At 44.2% G+C, this 17,342-nt stretch overlaps 1 protein-coding gene across 1 annotated transcript in view; it reads left to right on the top strand.

Annotated features, from left to right (window-relative positions):
* The window catches only part of LOC131684528 (organic cation transporter protein), a 96,552-nt gene that overhangs the window by 58,330 nt on the left and 20,880 nt on the right, over positions 1–17,342 (top strand). Inside the window, exons 3-4 of the mRNA XM_058967487.1 lie at positions 6,097–6,665; positions 7,130–7,304. Coding sequence (XP_058823470.1) covers positions 6,097–6,665; positions 7,130–7,304 — 744 coding nt within the window. The remainder of the gene's footprint in view (positions 1–6,096; positions 6,666–7,129; positions 7,305–17,342) is intronic.

The following is a 17,342-nucleotide window of genomic DNA, read 5'->3' as shown; positions in this document are numbered from 1 at the left end:
AGTTCTGCGGCGTAAATTGAAGTAGGGTCACTGAGTTTGTAACGAGCGGCGATTTTTTGACTGATCGAAGCCAGTGGACCCTTCGAGGTTTGATCCGTTAGTATAAAACATCTTAGAACAGTCGACTACTCGGAATTTATTATAAAACATGTTTGGAACCTTTTGCGGGCGTATGTGGTCCGCAATTCCACAAATCTCGTCTTTCATGGACGTGTCGAAGCAAACAGTAGAATCAAAAATATTAAAGAAATTGGTACGGTTGTGATTGTAAGCAGAAGGATTAATATTCTGCGCCATGTAGTCAAAGTACGGGGACATGAAACGGGTCTGAGGATGGAGCTCGACAAGCCTTTCGAAATTTTCAATAACCTCCGGGTTCAAGATATCGCATTGAATGAGCAATCGATATGAAGAAAGTTGATCCTTCGTTGGCATTTCTGTTTCAGATACATTAGGTGGCATCCCCAAGTACCTTTCGAGTCGAACCAGACCCCCAGATATTTTACTGTGAAGACCTGTGCGATATTTTGACTCATTAATAGAAGCTGTAGTTGTACTGGTTCATGCTTCCTAGAAAATACAACTAGCTCAGTTTTCTCCGTGGAAAATTCAATACCCAGCTTAACAGCCCAAGCAGACAAAGTGTCCAAGGTATTCTGTAATGGTCCTTGTAGATCGACAGCTTTGGGTCTCGTTACAGAAACCATGCCATCGTCTGCAAGTTGCCTTAACGTGCAGGAATTGTCAAGACATTCATCAATGAAGTTGACGTAGAAATTGTATAACGGGGGCTTAGACATAAGCCCTGGGGAAGACCCATGTAACTAAATCGTGATGTCGATGTCACCATGCGAAAAATGCATGTGCAGTCTAGTAAAAAGTTGTTTTAAGTTGCTGAAAATCCATGTGCAGCTTCTCTGAAAGAATGTGGATAGAAACTGAATCAAAAGCCCCCTTAATAGCTAAGAACACTGTTGCCATCTGCTCTTTGCTAGCATAGGACATTTGAATTTCGGTTGAAAGCAACGCAAGACAATCGTTCGTCCCTTTGCTTTGGGAAAGCCAACTTGTGTATCTGACAATAAGCCATTTGCTTCGACCCAATTGTCGAGGCGGGAAATGATCATTTTCTCAAATAACTTCCGGATACAGGATAGCATTGCAATCGGTCGATACGAAGTGTGATTGGAGGCTAGTTTTCCTGGTTTTTTGATGGCGATGACCTTCACTTGTCTCCAATCGTGTGAAACAATGTTATCCTCAGGAAACTTGTTGAATAAATTCAACAAGCGTCTTTTGACAGAGTCTGACAGATTCTTCAACAACTTGAATTGGATTTTGTCTGTCCCTGGAGCTTTATTGTTACATGATAAGAGAGCGAGTGAGAGCTCCACCATCGAAAACGGTGTTTCGTTCGCGTTATCGTTATCGTGAGGGGATAGCTAGCGGGTAACCTGGCCGCCCAAATGTTGCAATTGATATATTATATTTCCTGATTATACATCATATTAACATGATTTAATCTGTTCCACAATATTCCGCCACGTCACTCGGTCAGTTGCTGCTTGTCTCCAATCTCTCAGGTGCCCGATACTCGCCAGGTTTTGCTCCATTTGGTCCAGCCACCGGGAACGCTGCGCTCCTCTCCGTCTTGAACCTGCCGGGTTGGAGGTGAAAACCAACTTGGTGGGGTTGTTATCCGGCATCCTCACAACATGCCCCGCCCTCCGTACCCTTCTAGCTTGAGCTACTTTCCGGATACTTGGCTCACCATGGAGTCGCGCAAATTCGTGGTTCATCCTTCTCCTCCACACGGCATCATCGTGCACACCACCGAAGATCGTTCTCGGCACCCTTCTTTCGAAGACTTCGAGTGCTTGCATATCCTCCTCGAGCATTGTCCACGTTTTGTGCCCGTAGAGAACCACCGGTCTAATCAGTGTGTTGTACATGGCGCATTTCGTGCGGTGGTGAAACTTCCTGGATCTCAAAGTTTTGTGGAGCCCATAGTAAGCACGACTTCCAGAGATAATACGCCTTCTGATATCCCGGCTGGTGTTATTGTCCGCAGTCACCAATGAGCCTAGATAGATGAACTCATCAACCACCTCGAACTCGTCGTCGTCGATCGTAATACTATTGCCCAAGCGTTCCCCATCGCGATCGGTTCCGCCAGCCAGCATGTACTTCGTCTTAGACACATTTATCTTCAGTCCTACTTGTGCTGCTTCGCGCTTCAGTCGGGTATACAGATCTGCTACCGTCTCCTGGTTTCTACCGATTATGTCCACGTTGTCAGCGAAGCACACAAACTGTCCGGACCTCGTGAAAATCGTGCTCCGCATGTTGAACCCCGCTCTTCGCATTACACCTTCCAGCGCTATATTGAACAGCACGCAGGACAACCCATCGCCTTGTCTTAGTCCCCTGCGTGTTTCAAACGGACCCGAGAGGCCGCCCGAAATTTTGACACAGCACCTTACACAATCCATCGTAGCCTTAATCAGTCTTGTCAGCTTCCCAGGGAAGCCGTTCTCGTCCATCATTTTCCATAGCTCCACAGTGTCATATGCGGCTTTAAAGTCGATGAACAGGTGATGTGTCGGGACCTGGTATTCACGGCATTTTCGAAGGATTTGCCGTATAGTAAAGATTTGGTCGTTCGTTGATTTTTCACAGTCCAATTTGTCGCCTTTCTTGTATATCGGGGTGATGACCCCTTCCTTCCACTCCTCCGGTAGCTGTTCTCTGTCCCAGATTCTTTCGATTATTCGGTGCATGCTTTCCGTCAGTTTCTCCGGACCCACCTTGGAGAGTTCCGCTCCTAGACCATCGTTTCCAGCTACCTGGTTGTTCTTGAGCTGTTGAATAGCCTCGTTAACCTCATTCATAGTCGGCTGCGACACTGACATAATCGTCCTCCTCGGACGCCCGATTGTCCGCCTGCGCACTATTCAGATGCTCATTGTACACCTCACGTTCGTCTGTCAAGATGCCACCTTCCTTGTCTCTACACATTTCAGCCCGCGGCACAAAACCATTGCGAGAGTCATTCAGCTTCTTGAACAACGTCCGCGTTTCCTGAGAGCGATACAGCAGCTCCATCTCCTCTCTCTCAGACTTTTCCAGGCGGCGCTTTTTGTCCTAAAAAAGACGAGTCTGCTGTTTTCGCTTCCGTCGCTATGACTCCACGTTCTGACGAGTGACTTGAAGCAACATCGCTGCGCGTGCTGCATTTTTCTCGTCCAATATCTCTTGGCACTCGCCATCGAACCAATCGTTCCGTCGACTCCTCTGTACGTATCCCAGGACGCTTTCCGCAGTGCTGCTTATGGCTGCTTTAGTCCTGGTCCAGCAGTCCTCAAGGGGAGCATCGATGAGCTCCTCCTCCGGTGGCAGTGCTGCTTAAAGATGCTGCGCGTCGTTGTCGACGTTGGTTTCCCTTAGTCGGTCCAGGTTATACCGCGGCGGGCGCCGTTATCTTACACTGTTCACTACGGATAGTTTTGGACGCAGTTTAACCATCACCAGATAGTGGTCCGAGTCGATGTTAGCGCCCCGATAGGTCCTTACGTCGATAATGTCCGAGAAGTGCCGTCCATCAATCAGAACATGATCAATTTGCGTCTCTGTTTGTTGCGGTGATCTCCAGGTGTATCAGTGCAGGAGGAGGTGCTGGAAGAAGATGCTCCTTATGGCCATGTTCTTGGAGGTGGCGAAATCGATTAGTCTTAGGCCGTTCTCGTTCGTCTGCTGGTGGGCGCTGAACCTTCCAATTACCGGTCTGTATTCCACCTCCTGGCCAACCTGAGCATTAAGGTCGCCGATGACGATCTTGACACCATGTCTTGGGCAGCGATCGTATTCACGCTCCAGTTGCGCGTAGAATTCGTCCTTGTCGTCATTGCTACTTCCGAGGTGGGGACACGTTAATTATGCTGATGTTGAAGAACCGGCCCTTGATCCTCAACCTGCACATTCTGTCACTGACCGGCCACCATCCGATCACACGCTTTTGCATCTCCCCCACCACCATAAAAGCTCGTGTGTATTGCCGCAGCTCTGGTAGATGGTGTGGTTCCCGCGAAAGACCCGCACCGTACACCCCTTCCAACACACCTTCTGCAGCACCACAATGTCGAACTTGCGGTCTTTCACTATATCGGCAAGTATGCGAGTGCTCCCGATAAATTTAAGCGACCTGCAGTTCCATGTCCCAAGTTTCCAATCTCTTATCCGTTTCCGTTGCGTACGTCTGTGCCAATTTTGTCCATCCGAAATTTCTTGTTGAACTTCCATGCTATTTTTATGGACGGCTAGCTAGGCCTGTGCCAACCTTGCAGTAATGCTTAAGGATCACGGGAGGAGAGAGATTTGGGCTAAGCGCTTATTTAAAGGCGGCGCTGGCTCGCCTTGTCAGGGCTGCTTTATGGCATGTGGTATTTAGGCCTAGAACGTGTAGGGCCCACTACCTCGTCCTACCACCACCCGCAGTCAGCCTCCGCTACTGGTTCGGGTCGCGAATCACAACTAGTTGCTATCGCGACTAAACATTATCCACCACCTATGACCCGCCCGGTTGCTTGCAGCTCAGATTCCCACATAGCGTTCCTCCACCACCACGGGGCCCGGGTGTTGCAATTGATATCGCCCCCTATTTGCGCTCATTTTGCCGGCAAATTGAAGGGCAAGTAGCGCATCCGAGTTTGCAAATAACCTCCCGTTAACCAGCAAATTGCTCTTTTGACTAGGATACTGTTTGTCTTGAAATTGTTCCTTCTAAAAGTAAGATATCTTCTAAGAACTATTCATTGAAACGCTATCTTCAAGAATAATCATCAAAGTGCTTAAAAAAATAAATAGAGCGTTTCAAATTTATTCTCAGATGAAAGAGGAATATCTAAGCATTCGATTAGTGAGTATTTAAGCGATACTAATTACACCGTGATTCCCTCAAACTCACCGTTATTAACCGCTTAAAACACCACTTGCGGTGTAAGCGACTAGCAATTCAGTTCCTGTAGGCTATGGGATTGCTATGTTATGATTTACATACGCAATCGACTGGTCGCACGACGATGTTTTTCTAGTTTTACACAATTTCTCGGAAACGATCGGTGAAACAAAGTAATAAACGCTAAAAATTGTTTAATTAAAATTATTGTTGAATATTAAGGCTCTGATTAACGGCCCGAGACTACTTAAAACCGTTCGAGTAGTCGTAAAAGCATAGCACATGTCACAGCCCACCGCAATCAGCGGTGACTAAACTAACGGAAATTTCAAACAGCCAACAATTACCTCTCGTCTCAATAAAATTTTTCATCACTTCGTATCTCAGTAAGTATACATTGACAATATCTCCGGCGTCAGCGACCGCCGGTCAATTTTACCTTATCTTCCGTCTCTCGTCAGCCATCCTCACATTGAAATTATCGTGTGCTGCAACAAAAAGCGCGTTACACCCAACCATTGTAATAGGAATTATTCGCTACACACCGGAATATGTGCGACGAGAGTAGAAAATTAAATTATACCTTACTGTTTATCAATTCAATTTACCGCCACTTTAACTCTGGTTTGGGCAGAACCGGCAACTCTGACTAGAATTCCCAAAGCAGTCGTGTAACGAAACGTGCCATATTGCCCAAGACTAATCGCAAAATTGCGCATACTTTGTGTGAATTAAGAGTTAGACATTTCAAAAAAAATGCTTTTCAATCACGTACCTTACTACTTTAAGGCTGTGGACAAAGAACCGTAGCAAAACGACCAAACGTCAATAGCGATCTCGTCGGTCGTGACCATACATGAGTAAGTGTCATACTCCATTCAAGGTTGCCGGTAATATTCATCTAACTTTAGCCAAAATTTAAAACCAAAATAACCTTCAATTAACTTCATCAAGAGAAGATTATTATCGTGGAGAACTGTTGATCCGGCTTTGGAAATTAATGTCCCTAAACACTACCGTGTCAAACTTTAAGTTCAATTTTGGCTAATGTGTGATACGTGTCAACGATATGATCAGTCTAATAAAATACCTACACACATGGAACCTGGCACCAATCTAACGATCTACGTGTTTTTCCGCAGGTTTTCTGCTGGGATTCGTCACCTCCTTGGAGATGTACATGGCCCTTCGCGTCATCATCGGATTCGCATCGATGTCTGTCGCGGTTGTGAGTTTCGTGCTGGTCGTGGAACTCGTCAGTGGAAAATACCGAACTGTGATCGGTATTCTGAACATTCTGCCGGTAGCAATATCCTACATTCTGACAGCAGGAATCGCTTTCTTCACGCGCGAATGGAGAACAATGCAGTTCGTTATCAGTGCCCCTGGAGCGATGCTGCTGCTAATCTGGTACTGGTTACCAGAATCTCCCCGATGGTTGCTGGCCAAGGGTCGGATCGATGAACTCAAGCGTGTCATCGACGGTGCCGCTAGCATGAACGGTTTCAAACTGCCACAGAATTACGAAAAGACGCTGAGTGCTTCGGGTTCCGAAACCGAGAAAGATGTCGTGTCAATATTCGATCTGTTCCGGAGAAAGTTTGTCCGAACGACGCTCCTAATGTTGGTCATCTGGTTCGGGATAGTGCTGATCTACTTCGGGATTACGTTGCATCTCAGCAATCTCGGGGGAGACATTTATCTCAATACGGTAAGTTGACAGCGGATCCTATCCTTTTCACCATTTGTGTAATTGAAAGATATAGAAACCGCTCGAACTTTGAATATCAATCGTCTAAGCTCGTCGTATTGGAACAATGTCTGTGTTTGTATGTCATTCGTGTTTCGCAGGGAATGGCTTTCAATGGATGCGCGAAAAACCATTACATCAAAAATGTACCTAATCAAAATTCAAAAGATGCAGTATAGTATGTTCCCTTCGTAACACAGATGGAATATGTTATGTGCAATTTCAGCAAGAGATAACCAATCGCTGTTCAATTAGTGTCAACCCAAAAACATGCTGCTAACCCCAAAACTAATTAATTGTGATTATATCAAACCTAATCACATCGAATCGATGAGCAGTAACTGTTCCCTTGATACATCCCCCGAATTACTAAGCACGGTGTTTTATTCTTCCACTTCTTACTCTTTTTCTCTCTCCCTCGGCAGGTCCTTGCAGGTGGCGTTGAATCGATCGCAATCTGCCTGAGCATCGTGGTCGTGCTGAAGCTCGGATTACGTGTTAATTTATTCCTGTACATGGTCGTTGCCGGCATCTCGTGCATTGTGATGAATTTCGTCCCGGACGGAAATCTTTGGGTGATTATCACGTTGGCTATGATAGGTGAGTTTCAGTTGTTCTTTTGAAGTAGACTTTGAGATAGGGCGGTGTATTATCTCATTCTTTATATTAGCCCTGTTTAAGTTCGGTACAAATTACTCAAAGGTCATATAATCACTATCTTTTTTATGTAGCCAATATTATTGGGATTGACTAAAAGGCTTTTGACTAAAGTTTCCGTACCAACGTCCAAGATAGCGCATAATAAATTTATGGAATCGAAACCTTTTCAGCACCCTACCATTAACTAGCCACCGTGGAAAAAAAACTCCTTCAGTATAACCTCATCTAACCTTACCGAGGTGGTGGATGTGGCGACAAAATGTATGAGCGAAGATTTTGGGTTCGCTGCTAACTCAGGTGCAGCATACAGAAGTTGAACCGAAAACTTTCCCATCTGCTTCTTCTTGTGGTAGACGTGACTCTGCCTGCCATTCCAATTAATTAATTAGCTAGTTACTTCATACCTCAGCAAAATCTCAGTCAAGTAGCGTGTGCTCGGGATTCGTTAGCTGACTCTACTACTTCTATGGCTTTGGCAGATGGGATAATTTAGGCTAGCCATGCAGCACGTCTAATAAAATAAAATCACATTAAATAGGATCCCTGTGGGTAGGCAGGACCGTACGCAGAAAAAGCTCCTGTAGGAAGGAGAGGGGTGGAATAGTGAGTTGCTGATTTTATTCAAATATATATTGGATTTAATATCAATTATTATTTTCATGAGTGTATTTATTATTCTCAATATTCAAATTTAAAGAAATCTTTGAATCTTTGTTTTTAAACATAATCCAACGATTTTTTAAATGACTGTAGTCGTAGCTAGAACAAGCTCAAAATTATTTTATTTTGTTTATTTTTCTTTTAGCGCATTTTGGAATTTTCCTATTTATTTAGGCTTTTTAAACCGTGCCAAACCTGTTTCAAGCAAACTTGTGGAATCGGTCACGATACTTAGTGGGCCCTCTATTTCTGCCCGAGTCAGTGCAAAGCGAACGAAAAACCCGTTACTTTTGTTTTGTGTGCATTGTCTGAAGCACAAAGGAAACCGTTACTTTCATTCGTGCTGTGGTGATTTATCAATATGAATCGAGTCTCATCAGCAAAACGTGCTTCTTCGTCCTAATAAGATGGCGAACGACTTCCGGTCTTTTTGCATAAGAGCAAGCATTCGAAAAGAGGAACATTTCATGGGGGTGAAATTGGGGCTTAGGCTTATGGAAGTCGCCTTTATCCAGTTTGACCATGTTAAGCATTTAGTGCCAATATCGTTCAACAAATTGGCCCAGGCGATTCTTTTCGCATAAAAACACATGCTTCAGTGTGACAACGCTAAACTCAAGATTCACAAATCGATGTCAAACTACATGGCACCACCTACCAGCACAGTCGCTATTAAAAGATTTCTGTCGTATTTCGGGGAAGTGGAATCCATTACACATTGAAAACCTACTGTCTAGGGACTTCAAATGACATGTTTGTTGTAAAAATGCGGGTGGACCAACCCATTCCATTTTATGTTTCCACGCAGTACAAAATGATAATGCGGTAGTACAGTTACACAGAGAACTCTTTGTACACATCAAAGGCAAATACGTGCCAGTTATATAAACTAACGAAACATTACAGACAATTTAGCGACATTCAATTAGTTAGAGATTACTGGGTAATCGTCGACAGGTTTTCAGTGGTGATCTAGCGTGGCTTTTCTTTTGTTGGTTCTCACAGTAAAGAGGGACAAGTCTGTCTTTGCCAAGAGACATGCTGATGGACTTGAGTGATTCGTAGTTATGCTGTCTAAGCTCGACCCCCATCAGCAGAAGACAAAAGTTAAGCCCGTAAAGTATGAAGCCTGTTCTAATGACCTTATACTTCACATCCTTGCTCTCACTTGAGTACCATAGAGCATAACTTTCCCTACCCTAGTAGTCTCTAACATATTGAATGTCGTTAAAATGTAAAAAAAGAAAATGTGACTACATAGACGAAATAAAAATGGAAAAAAATACAGACAAACCGGCTCAGATACCGTTGAAGAAAGCGGAAATAAATCCGAGTCTCATTCGTTTTCGAGCTCTCCATCGAGACAGAGGTTGTTTTTTCTAGTCCGTAGTGCTATGTGAGGCGATAAAGAATAGTGTTAATCCGCATTCAAGGTTATTTTGCCAGTTCGGTTCGGTCCTCTTGCACAGGGTTCGTCTGCCTGTGCGTCTGTTTGTGCCGCGGGTCATGAATTGCACAAAGTGTAAACAACTGGGTCACACAGCCACCCATTGTAGCAATAAGGCCCGCTGTGGAAAATGCGGAGAGAATCATCTAGATGATTCGTGCAGTAGGCAAGCCGAAAAGTGTCCTTACTGTGCGGAGAGTCTGCATGATATCTCGGCATGTCCCGCGTACAAACTACGCGGGGATAAACTGAAACGTTCCCTTGCGGGACGATCCAAACATTCTTTCGCAGAAATGTTAAAGAATGCTACGCCACCATCCTCAACAAACATCTATACTCACTTGCCTCCTGACGAGGGCGAGGCTGGTAACCCACAAGAGGGAACATCTACTAGGGTGCCTAGAATTTATAGGAAGAGGAGGAACATTTCCTCTCGTAAAGTTCCTTGTAAAGGCCAGAAGGTGTCCCTTGACGGGGCTCCGAAAGTCACATCTATTGGAAGTGTTGCAACCAAACCGAAGCAATTAGCTCCTGGTCTCGGAGGATTAAGCTCAGAGAAGGAGTTCCCAGCACTTCCAGGAACATCAAAAATCCCAAGTGTTCCTTTGTTTCAGTTCGAGAGTAATCACAGCACTGGAATTATAAAACTCTCGGACATAGTGGAGTGGATAATAAAAACTTTCAATATTACTGATCCTATTAAAAGTCTTATGTTAGCTTTTCTCCCTACAGTGAGAACATTTTTGAAGCAGTTGACTGCTAAATGGCCCCTCCTCTCAGCGATTGTATCCTTCGATGGCTAACTCATCGAACGAGGTCACGGATTTGATCACTGTTCTACAGTGGAATTGCAGAAGTATCATCCCGAAAATCGATTCCTTCAAAATTTTAATAAATAATTTGAGTTGCGATGCATTTGCATTATGTGAAACTTGGTTAACTTCCGACATCGATCTCAACTTCCACGACTTTAATATTATTCGCCTGGATCGAGACACCCCCTATGGAGGAGTGCTTTTGGGGATCAAAAAGTGCTATTCCTTCTACAGAATTAACCTTCCCTCGATAACAGGTATTGAAGTTGTCGCTTGTCAAGTAACAACCAAAGGCAAAAGCCTTTGCATAGCTTCCATATATATTCCCCCCAACACCGCGGTTGGGCACCGACGGCTACAAGACATCTTAGAATCCCTGCCAGCACCGCGACTAGTTTTAGGAGACTTTAACTCTTACGGTACAGCATGGGGTTGCCTCTATGATGATAACTGGTCTTCCTTAATTCAGGATCTTTGCGATAACTTCAATTTGACAATTTTAAACACGGGTGAAATGACACGGATTCCTGCTCCTCCAGCGCGCCCGAGCGCCTTAGACTTGTCCCTTTGCTCAACATCGCTGCGGTTAAATTGCACGTGGAAGGTAATTCCTAATCCCCACGGCAGCGACCATCTGCCGATTGTAGTCTCAATCAATAACGGTTCAAGGCCATTGACCTCACACGAAATATCGATTGGAAGAGCTATGCTGCCGCGATATCCGACAACATCGAATCTACCCAAGAACTTCCTCCGGAGGAAGAGTACAGCTTTTTGGCTGGCTTGATTCTCGACAGCGCGAATCAAGCTCAGACTAGGCCAGTACCCGGCGCGAACATACAAAAACGTTCTCCCAATCCCTGGTGGGATAAAGAGTGCTCAGACGTGTACGCAGAGAAGGCCGCCGCGTTTAAGACCTTCCGGAACGACGGGTTACCCGCCAGTTTTCGACAGTACGCGACGTTAGACAAGCGAATGAAGAGTTTGATGAAAGCCAAAAAACGCGGTTATTGGCGCCGGTTCGTCGACGGATTAACGAGAGAAACATCGATGAGCACTCTTTGGGGAACAGCCCGACGTATGCGAAATCGAAACAGTACTAATGAGAGCGTGGAATATTCAAACCGTTGGATATTCGATTTCGCCAAGAAGGTTTGTCCGGATTCCGCCCCGGCACAGAAGATTTACCGCGCCGCGTCTCCTCACGATAGCGCGAACGAAACACCTTTTTCGATGGTGGAGTTCTCACTTGCTCTCTTGTCGTGTAACAATAAAGTTCCGGGGCCAGACAGAATCAAATTCAACTTGTTGAAGAATCTGCCTGACTCTGCCAAGAGACGCTTGTTGAACTTATTTAATAAGTTTCTCGAGGCTAACATTGTCCCACTCGATTGGAGACAAGTGAAGGTCATCGCCATCCAAAAACCAGGAAAACCAGCCTCCGACCACAATTCGTACCGTCCGATCGCAATGCTATCCTGTATCCGGAAGTTGTTCGAGAAAATGATCCTATCCCGCCTCGACAATTGGGTCGAAGCAAATGGCTTATTGTCAGATACACAATTTGGCTTTCGCAAAGGCAAAGGGACGAACGATTGTCTTGCGTTGCTCTCAACTGAAATTCAAATGGCCTATGCTAGCAAAGAGCAGATGGCATCAGTGTTCCTAGATATTAAGGGGGCTTTTGATTCAGTTTCGATCAACATTCTTTCAGAGAAGCTGCACCAGCATGGTCTTTCAGCGACTTTAAACAACTTTTTACTAAACTTGTTGTCGGAAAAGCACATGCATTTTTCGCATGGTGACTTATCGACATCACGATTTAGCTACATGGGCCTTCCCCAGGGCTCATGTCTAAGCCCCCTGTTATACAATTTCTACGTCAACGACATTGATGAATGTATTGACAATTCCTGCACGTTAAGTCAACTTGCAGACGATGGCGTGGTGTCTGTTACGGGACCCAAAGCTGTCGATCTACAAGGACCATTACAGAATACCTTGGACAATTTGTCTGCTTGGGCTATTAAGCTGGGTATCGAATTCTCCACGGAGAAAACTGAGCTAGTTGTATTTTCAAGGAAGCGTGAACCAGCACAACTACAGCTTCAATTAATAGGTCAAACTATCGCTCAGGTCTTCACAGTAAAATATCTAGGGGTCTGGTTCGACTCGAAAGGTACTTGGGGATGCCATATTCGGTATCTGAAACAGAAATGCCAGCAAAGGATCAACTTTCTTCGTACAATAACCGGAACGTGGTGGGGTGCCCACCCAGGAGACCTAATTAGGTTGTATCAAACAACGATACTGTCGGTAATGGAATACGGATGCTTCTGCTTTCGATCCGCCGCGAACATACATTTCATCAAACTCGAAAGAATTCAGTATCGTTGTTTGCGTATCGCCTTAGGGTGCATGCAGTCGACCCATACGATGAGTCTCGAAGTCCTGTCAGGCGTTCTCCCGCTGAAAAATCGATTTTGGGAACTCTCATATCGATTGCTCATTCGATGCGATATCTTGAACCCGTTGGTGATTGAAAATTTCGAAAGGCTTGTTGAGCTCAATTCTCAGACCCGTTTTATGTCCCTGTACTTTGACTACATGGCGCAAAATATTAATCCTTCTTCTTACAATCCCAACCGTGTGCATTTCATAAATACTTCTGAATCTACTGTTTTCTTCGACACATCCATGAAAGACGAGATTAGTGGAATTCCGGACCACATACGCCCACAAGTGGTTCCAAACATTTTTTTTAATAAATTCCGAGAAGTCGACTATTCTAAGATGTTTTATACTGACGGATCAAAACTCGAAGGATCCACTGGCTTCGGTATTTTCAATCAAAAGTTCACCGCCTCCTACAAACTCAGTGACCCTGCTTCAGTTTACGCCGCAGAACTAGCTGCCATTCAGTATACCCTTGGAGTCATTGAAACATTACCCGCAGGCCATTACTTCATCGTTTCGGATAGCCTCAGTTCCATTGACGCTATTCGCTCGATGAAACATGGAAAGCACTCTTCGTATTTTTTGGGGAAAATACGGGAGCTACTGAGTGCTTTATCTGACAACTCTTTCCAGATTACCTTGGTATGGGTCCCTTCTCATTGCTCCATTCCGGGCAATGAGAAGGCAGACTCCTTAGCTAAGGTGGGTGCCTTAGAAGGAGACGTTTACGAAAGACCAATTTGCTTCAGCGAATTTTTCAGTATTACTCATCAGAGAACCCTCGAAAGTTGGCAAACTTCGTGGAGCAGTGGAGAGCTGGGAAGGTGGCTACATTCGATAATCCCTAAGGTATCGACGAAACCTTGGTTCAAGGGGATGGATGTGGGTCGTGACTTCATTCGTGTGATGTCCCGACTCATGGCAAACCATTACACGCTGGATGCACATCTCCGGCGTATTGGGCTCGTGGATAGTGGTATCTGCGCTTGTGGCGACGGCTATCACGACATCGATCACATTGTCTGGACGTGCACCGAATACAGTTCCGCTAGGTCTCGGCTAATGGATACCCTGCGGGCCCGAGGAAGACCAACCAACGTCCCGGTTCGAGATGTGCTGGCAAGCCGCGATGTCCTCTATATGTCCCTTATATACACCTTTGTGAAAACCATCAATATACAAGTTTAACTGCCCCTTCTTATTTTCCTTATTCTCAGAACCCTCTTCCACCTGTATCAAAGCATCTGTATCGAATGAGCCAACAAACACGGGACCTACGGCACGAACATAACACGCTTAACTCGAAATGTAGCCGATCCACATCTGAGCCGTACTACGAAATCGTCTGGAAAAACCCCTGCCATCTTGAGGAGGACCACCCGGCGTCCCAGTACATGATTCCCCTGATGAAGGCCACCCGAGTTTGTAATCCATCCGTTGATCTCACGATGCCTGAAACTGAAATAATTTTCTCTCCCTGCCATCTTTGTCTACCCTCCCTCCCCTGACTCTTATACCCAGAAGTAACACCCCTACCCCCCCCCCCCCATATTTTAACGAAGCATTTAGCTCTTCTTGTCTCTTCTAGTTTTAACTATTATATTATATAATCTCGTTGGAAATGCCCAACTCTACTACCCACAAAAATAACTATAATTACGAATCTTTACAAAATTCAATCATGCCCTCTAGTTATTCCTAGTTTTAAGTTAGTCGTAAAAAATTGTCCCCCTTAGTTAAACATTATTTGCTCCAATAATCTCACTGATAAAAATGTCAAACCATATTGCCACAAAAACTAAATGACCCCCCTAATCTTACGAAAATAATATTATCCCCTTGTGTAGATATATAAGATAGCTATAAAATCGCATTAGTTTCATTTTAAAGAAAACTCAATATGTAATCCCCTAGTTTTAAGCAATTTAAAATGTAAAACAAAACAAAATTGGCACCTTTAAGCTAACGCAACGTGCCTTATCAAATAAACGATTTGAATAAAAAAAAATCCGAGTCTCCAACATTAGTACCCAAACCAAAAACAGCTACGTCAAGTACCCCAAACTCAACCGCCAATACCACCAGTGAAGAAGCTATTCCTAAGAACGTAGAGTTAACATTCGTTACTTGTAAGGGCAAGAAACTCGGAAGAACATCTGATTGCCCTGTAGCCATGGTGATGCAACGGACGTCAACGAAAGGGATATAATGACCCACAAGATGGAGTCAGGTGGAATGAGCACATGCGACTAACACATCATATAGTTAAACTATGCCAGCGCACGCTTAACTGACGCTGTCGATAAGAACAAACAATAGTTCTGTGGTTGTGATATTTGCTCGGCAGCAGCCAAAAAGTGCAGCAAGAAGGACGTGAGCCCTCTATCAACAGCAGATAAAACGAACCGGAACAAACAGATGCTTGTCATGGAGATGCCAGTTGTGTAGTAGCGGGGGGGGGAGTTTAAGGAGGATCCCCCCCCCCCCCCCGAAATTATTTGAAAAAATTAAATATGTTCAGCAAAAATATGAGGTATTGTAAAAGGGAATTCTCAAAGTTTCATTTACAAAAGTTATCTTGTGAGAATATTTCCTTGTAGTGAAATTAGGCGGCACACCCCGACACCTACCTGTCGGCTCGTTGTGGAGGCTAGCTAAACCGCCGAGAACTACAACGAATAAATCGCGACGATGGGAGGAGCTAAATGGCTCCTGGTATCAAAACTGGGAGCTTATTGGTTCACGAAATGGATATCGGTACCGAGAGAAATTTCGCCACATTCTGTAGGGCTTGACTGACGGCGAACATGGACTGGAGAGAGTGCGAGAAGTATCCCCATAGCAACCACCAGGCGATTCGCTATCGCAACGGCCAATGGAACCCTGCTGAAGTACGGAGAAGGACAACCGGCAAGCTAAAGTGGAGGATGAAAGTCTTTAACAAAAACATATTTCTTGAGTCACTTTGGCGAACAGCGGAATCAAGTACGTTGATGCGGCTGATATAACAGGAACGATTGTGACGGCTTGTGACGTTACAATGAAAATTGGAGCCATGCAGCATGCAGTAGACGGCATGCAGCTTACTGGTTAAATGAGTAGCTCAGTACGCTACACGCTGCTTGTTATAGAGCCAGAAGGCGGGCTCAGAGCGCAAGATTAGAGAGTGAGAGAGGAGCGCAAGCGACGCACAGAGGAGTAACTAGGGTCAAATCCTGGCCAATTTGTTGCTGCTATTGCTTTTATTATGCCTTAATATGAACAAAAAATAGACAATAACTCTAGAGAAAATTTTCAATAGGACGTGAGTAACAATGAGAGATTCTCTTTGAGGTCTTTCTCTTCTGCTCATTACTCGGCCATTTCAACATTTACTACTCTACTCTTTGCATAATATTGTAGTAAAAACCGTCGGCTTTCGATATGTACTGGAAAATTAGTACAAAGTGTTGTAATGACGTCGTAATAAACGAAAGAGAAAGTAAACAAAGAGAGGCTCTCAATGTTACTTACGTCCTATTGAAAATTTTCTCTAGAACTAGTTTTTGGAACCATCCACCTACCAGTGTAGAGGTCTGTTTTCTATATCCTTTCGAATACTAGTAATTTCGAGCTGATCTTTGCGAATACATTTGTTTTTCCAGTTGCACAAACAGTTGATCAGTGGAAAAGGAGGAAGAAAAGGGACGCCTGTGCATATGTTCATAGAGATTCATTTTAAAAAAACATAGTACTTAGCTCTACAGCATTTCGGTGTACCTCAAATTACTAAAAATTTCAATATTTTCAAATCGCTTGGAATTTGTAGATCGGACAAGATCGGAAGGGAATCTGGTTTTGTAATGCTGTTTCAGCAACTTTGGCGGATCTCGCCGTATAATGTAACTTTTTTATCATTCAAGTTTGGAATAAAATGTTTAAAAAACGTATATTTAAAAGTTGGGGCAATGTACAGCAACACTACTATTTTCAGTCGCATTTAGCCTAAAGTTATACAAATGGCTGTGTACAACTACATTTGTAATAATATTGTCTTATTTAATACAGTCATCATCACTAGAAAGCGATATTGCTGGACATATATTTAAAATGATTAAAAACCCTTTCAAATATCCCCAGTTTTCATCTATACAAAAAACTTTTACCAATTTTTGACATACTCCTAATTTTGCCACGTTATTCAGCAGGTTTTTAGGTATGTAAAAAAATACAACGAAGGAGAAAATCGAAAAAAAATATTTTGGTTATTGGCCAGGAATTTGTTCTAGTTAGTCCTCTGTGCGACGTTTCGACGAGCTAGGGACTTTAAAACGGGAGATCTAGCTTCGCAAGCCAATAGCCATAAGTAGCTGTGCTGAAAAATAGACGCCAATCCCTGGGGGACCCGTACTGAGTCGTCATGGCGAAGATGAGGGCCCGTCGACACCAACAGAAATATGCCCAGGTAAGACAAAGATAATCGTTGAGAGTCTCTTCCCGAAATACGATTCAACTACCTGGCCACCGACACCGTACGGCGAAGAAGAAGAAGTTAACATAGCTGAGTAGCAAGCGACTAACGACGAGCTCAAAGAAGCGTCGATGTAACTAAAATCAAAG

This window comes from Topomyia yanbarensis, chromosome 2, assembly GCF_030247195.1.
Source record: "Topomyia yanbarensis strain Yona2022 chromosome 2, ASM3024719v1, whole genome shotgun sequence".
Taxonomy (NCBI): Eukaryota; Metazoa; Arthropoda; class Insecta; order Diptera; family Culicidae; genus Topomyia; species Topomyia yanbarensis.
Note: the sequence above shows the minus strand (reverse complement) of the source record. Positions and strands in the feature narration are given on the sequence as shown.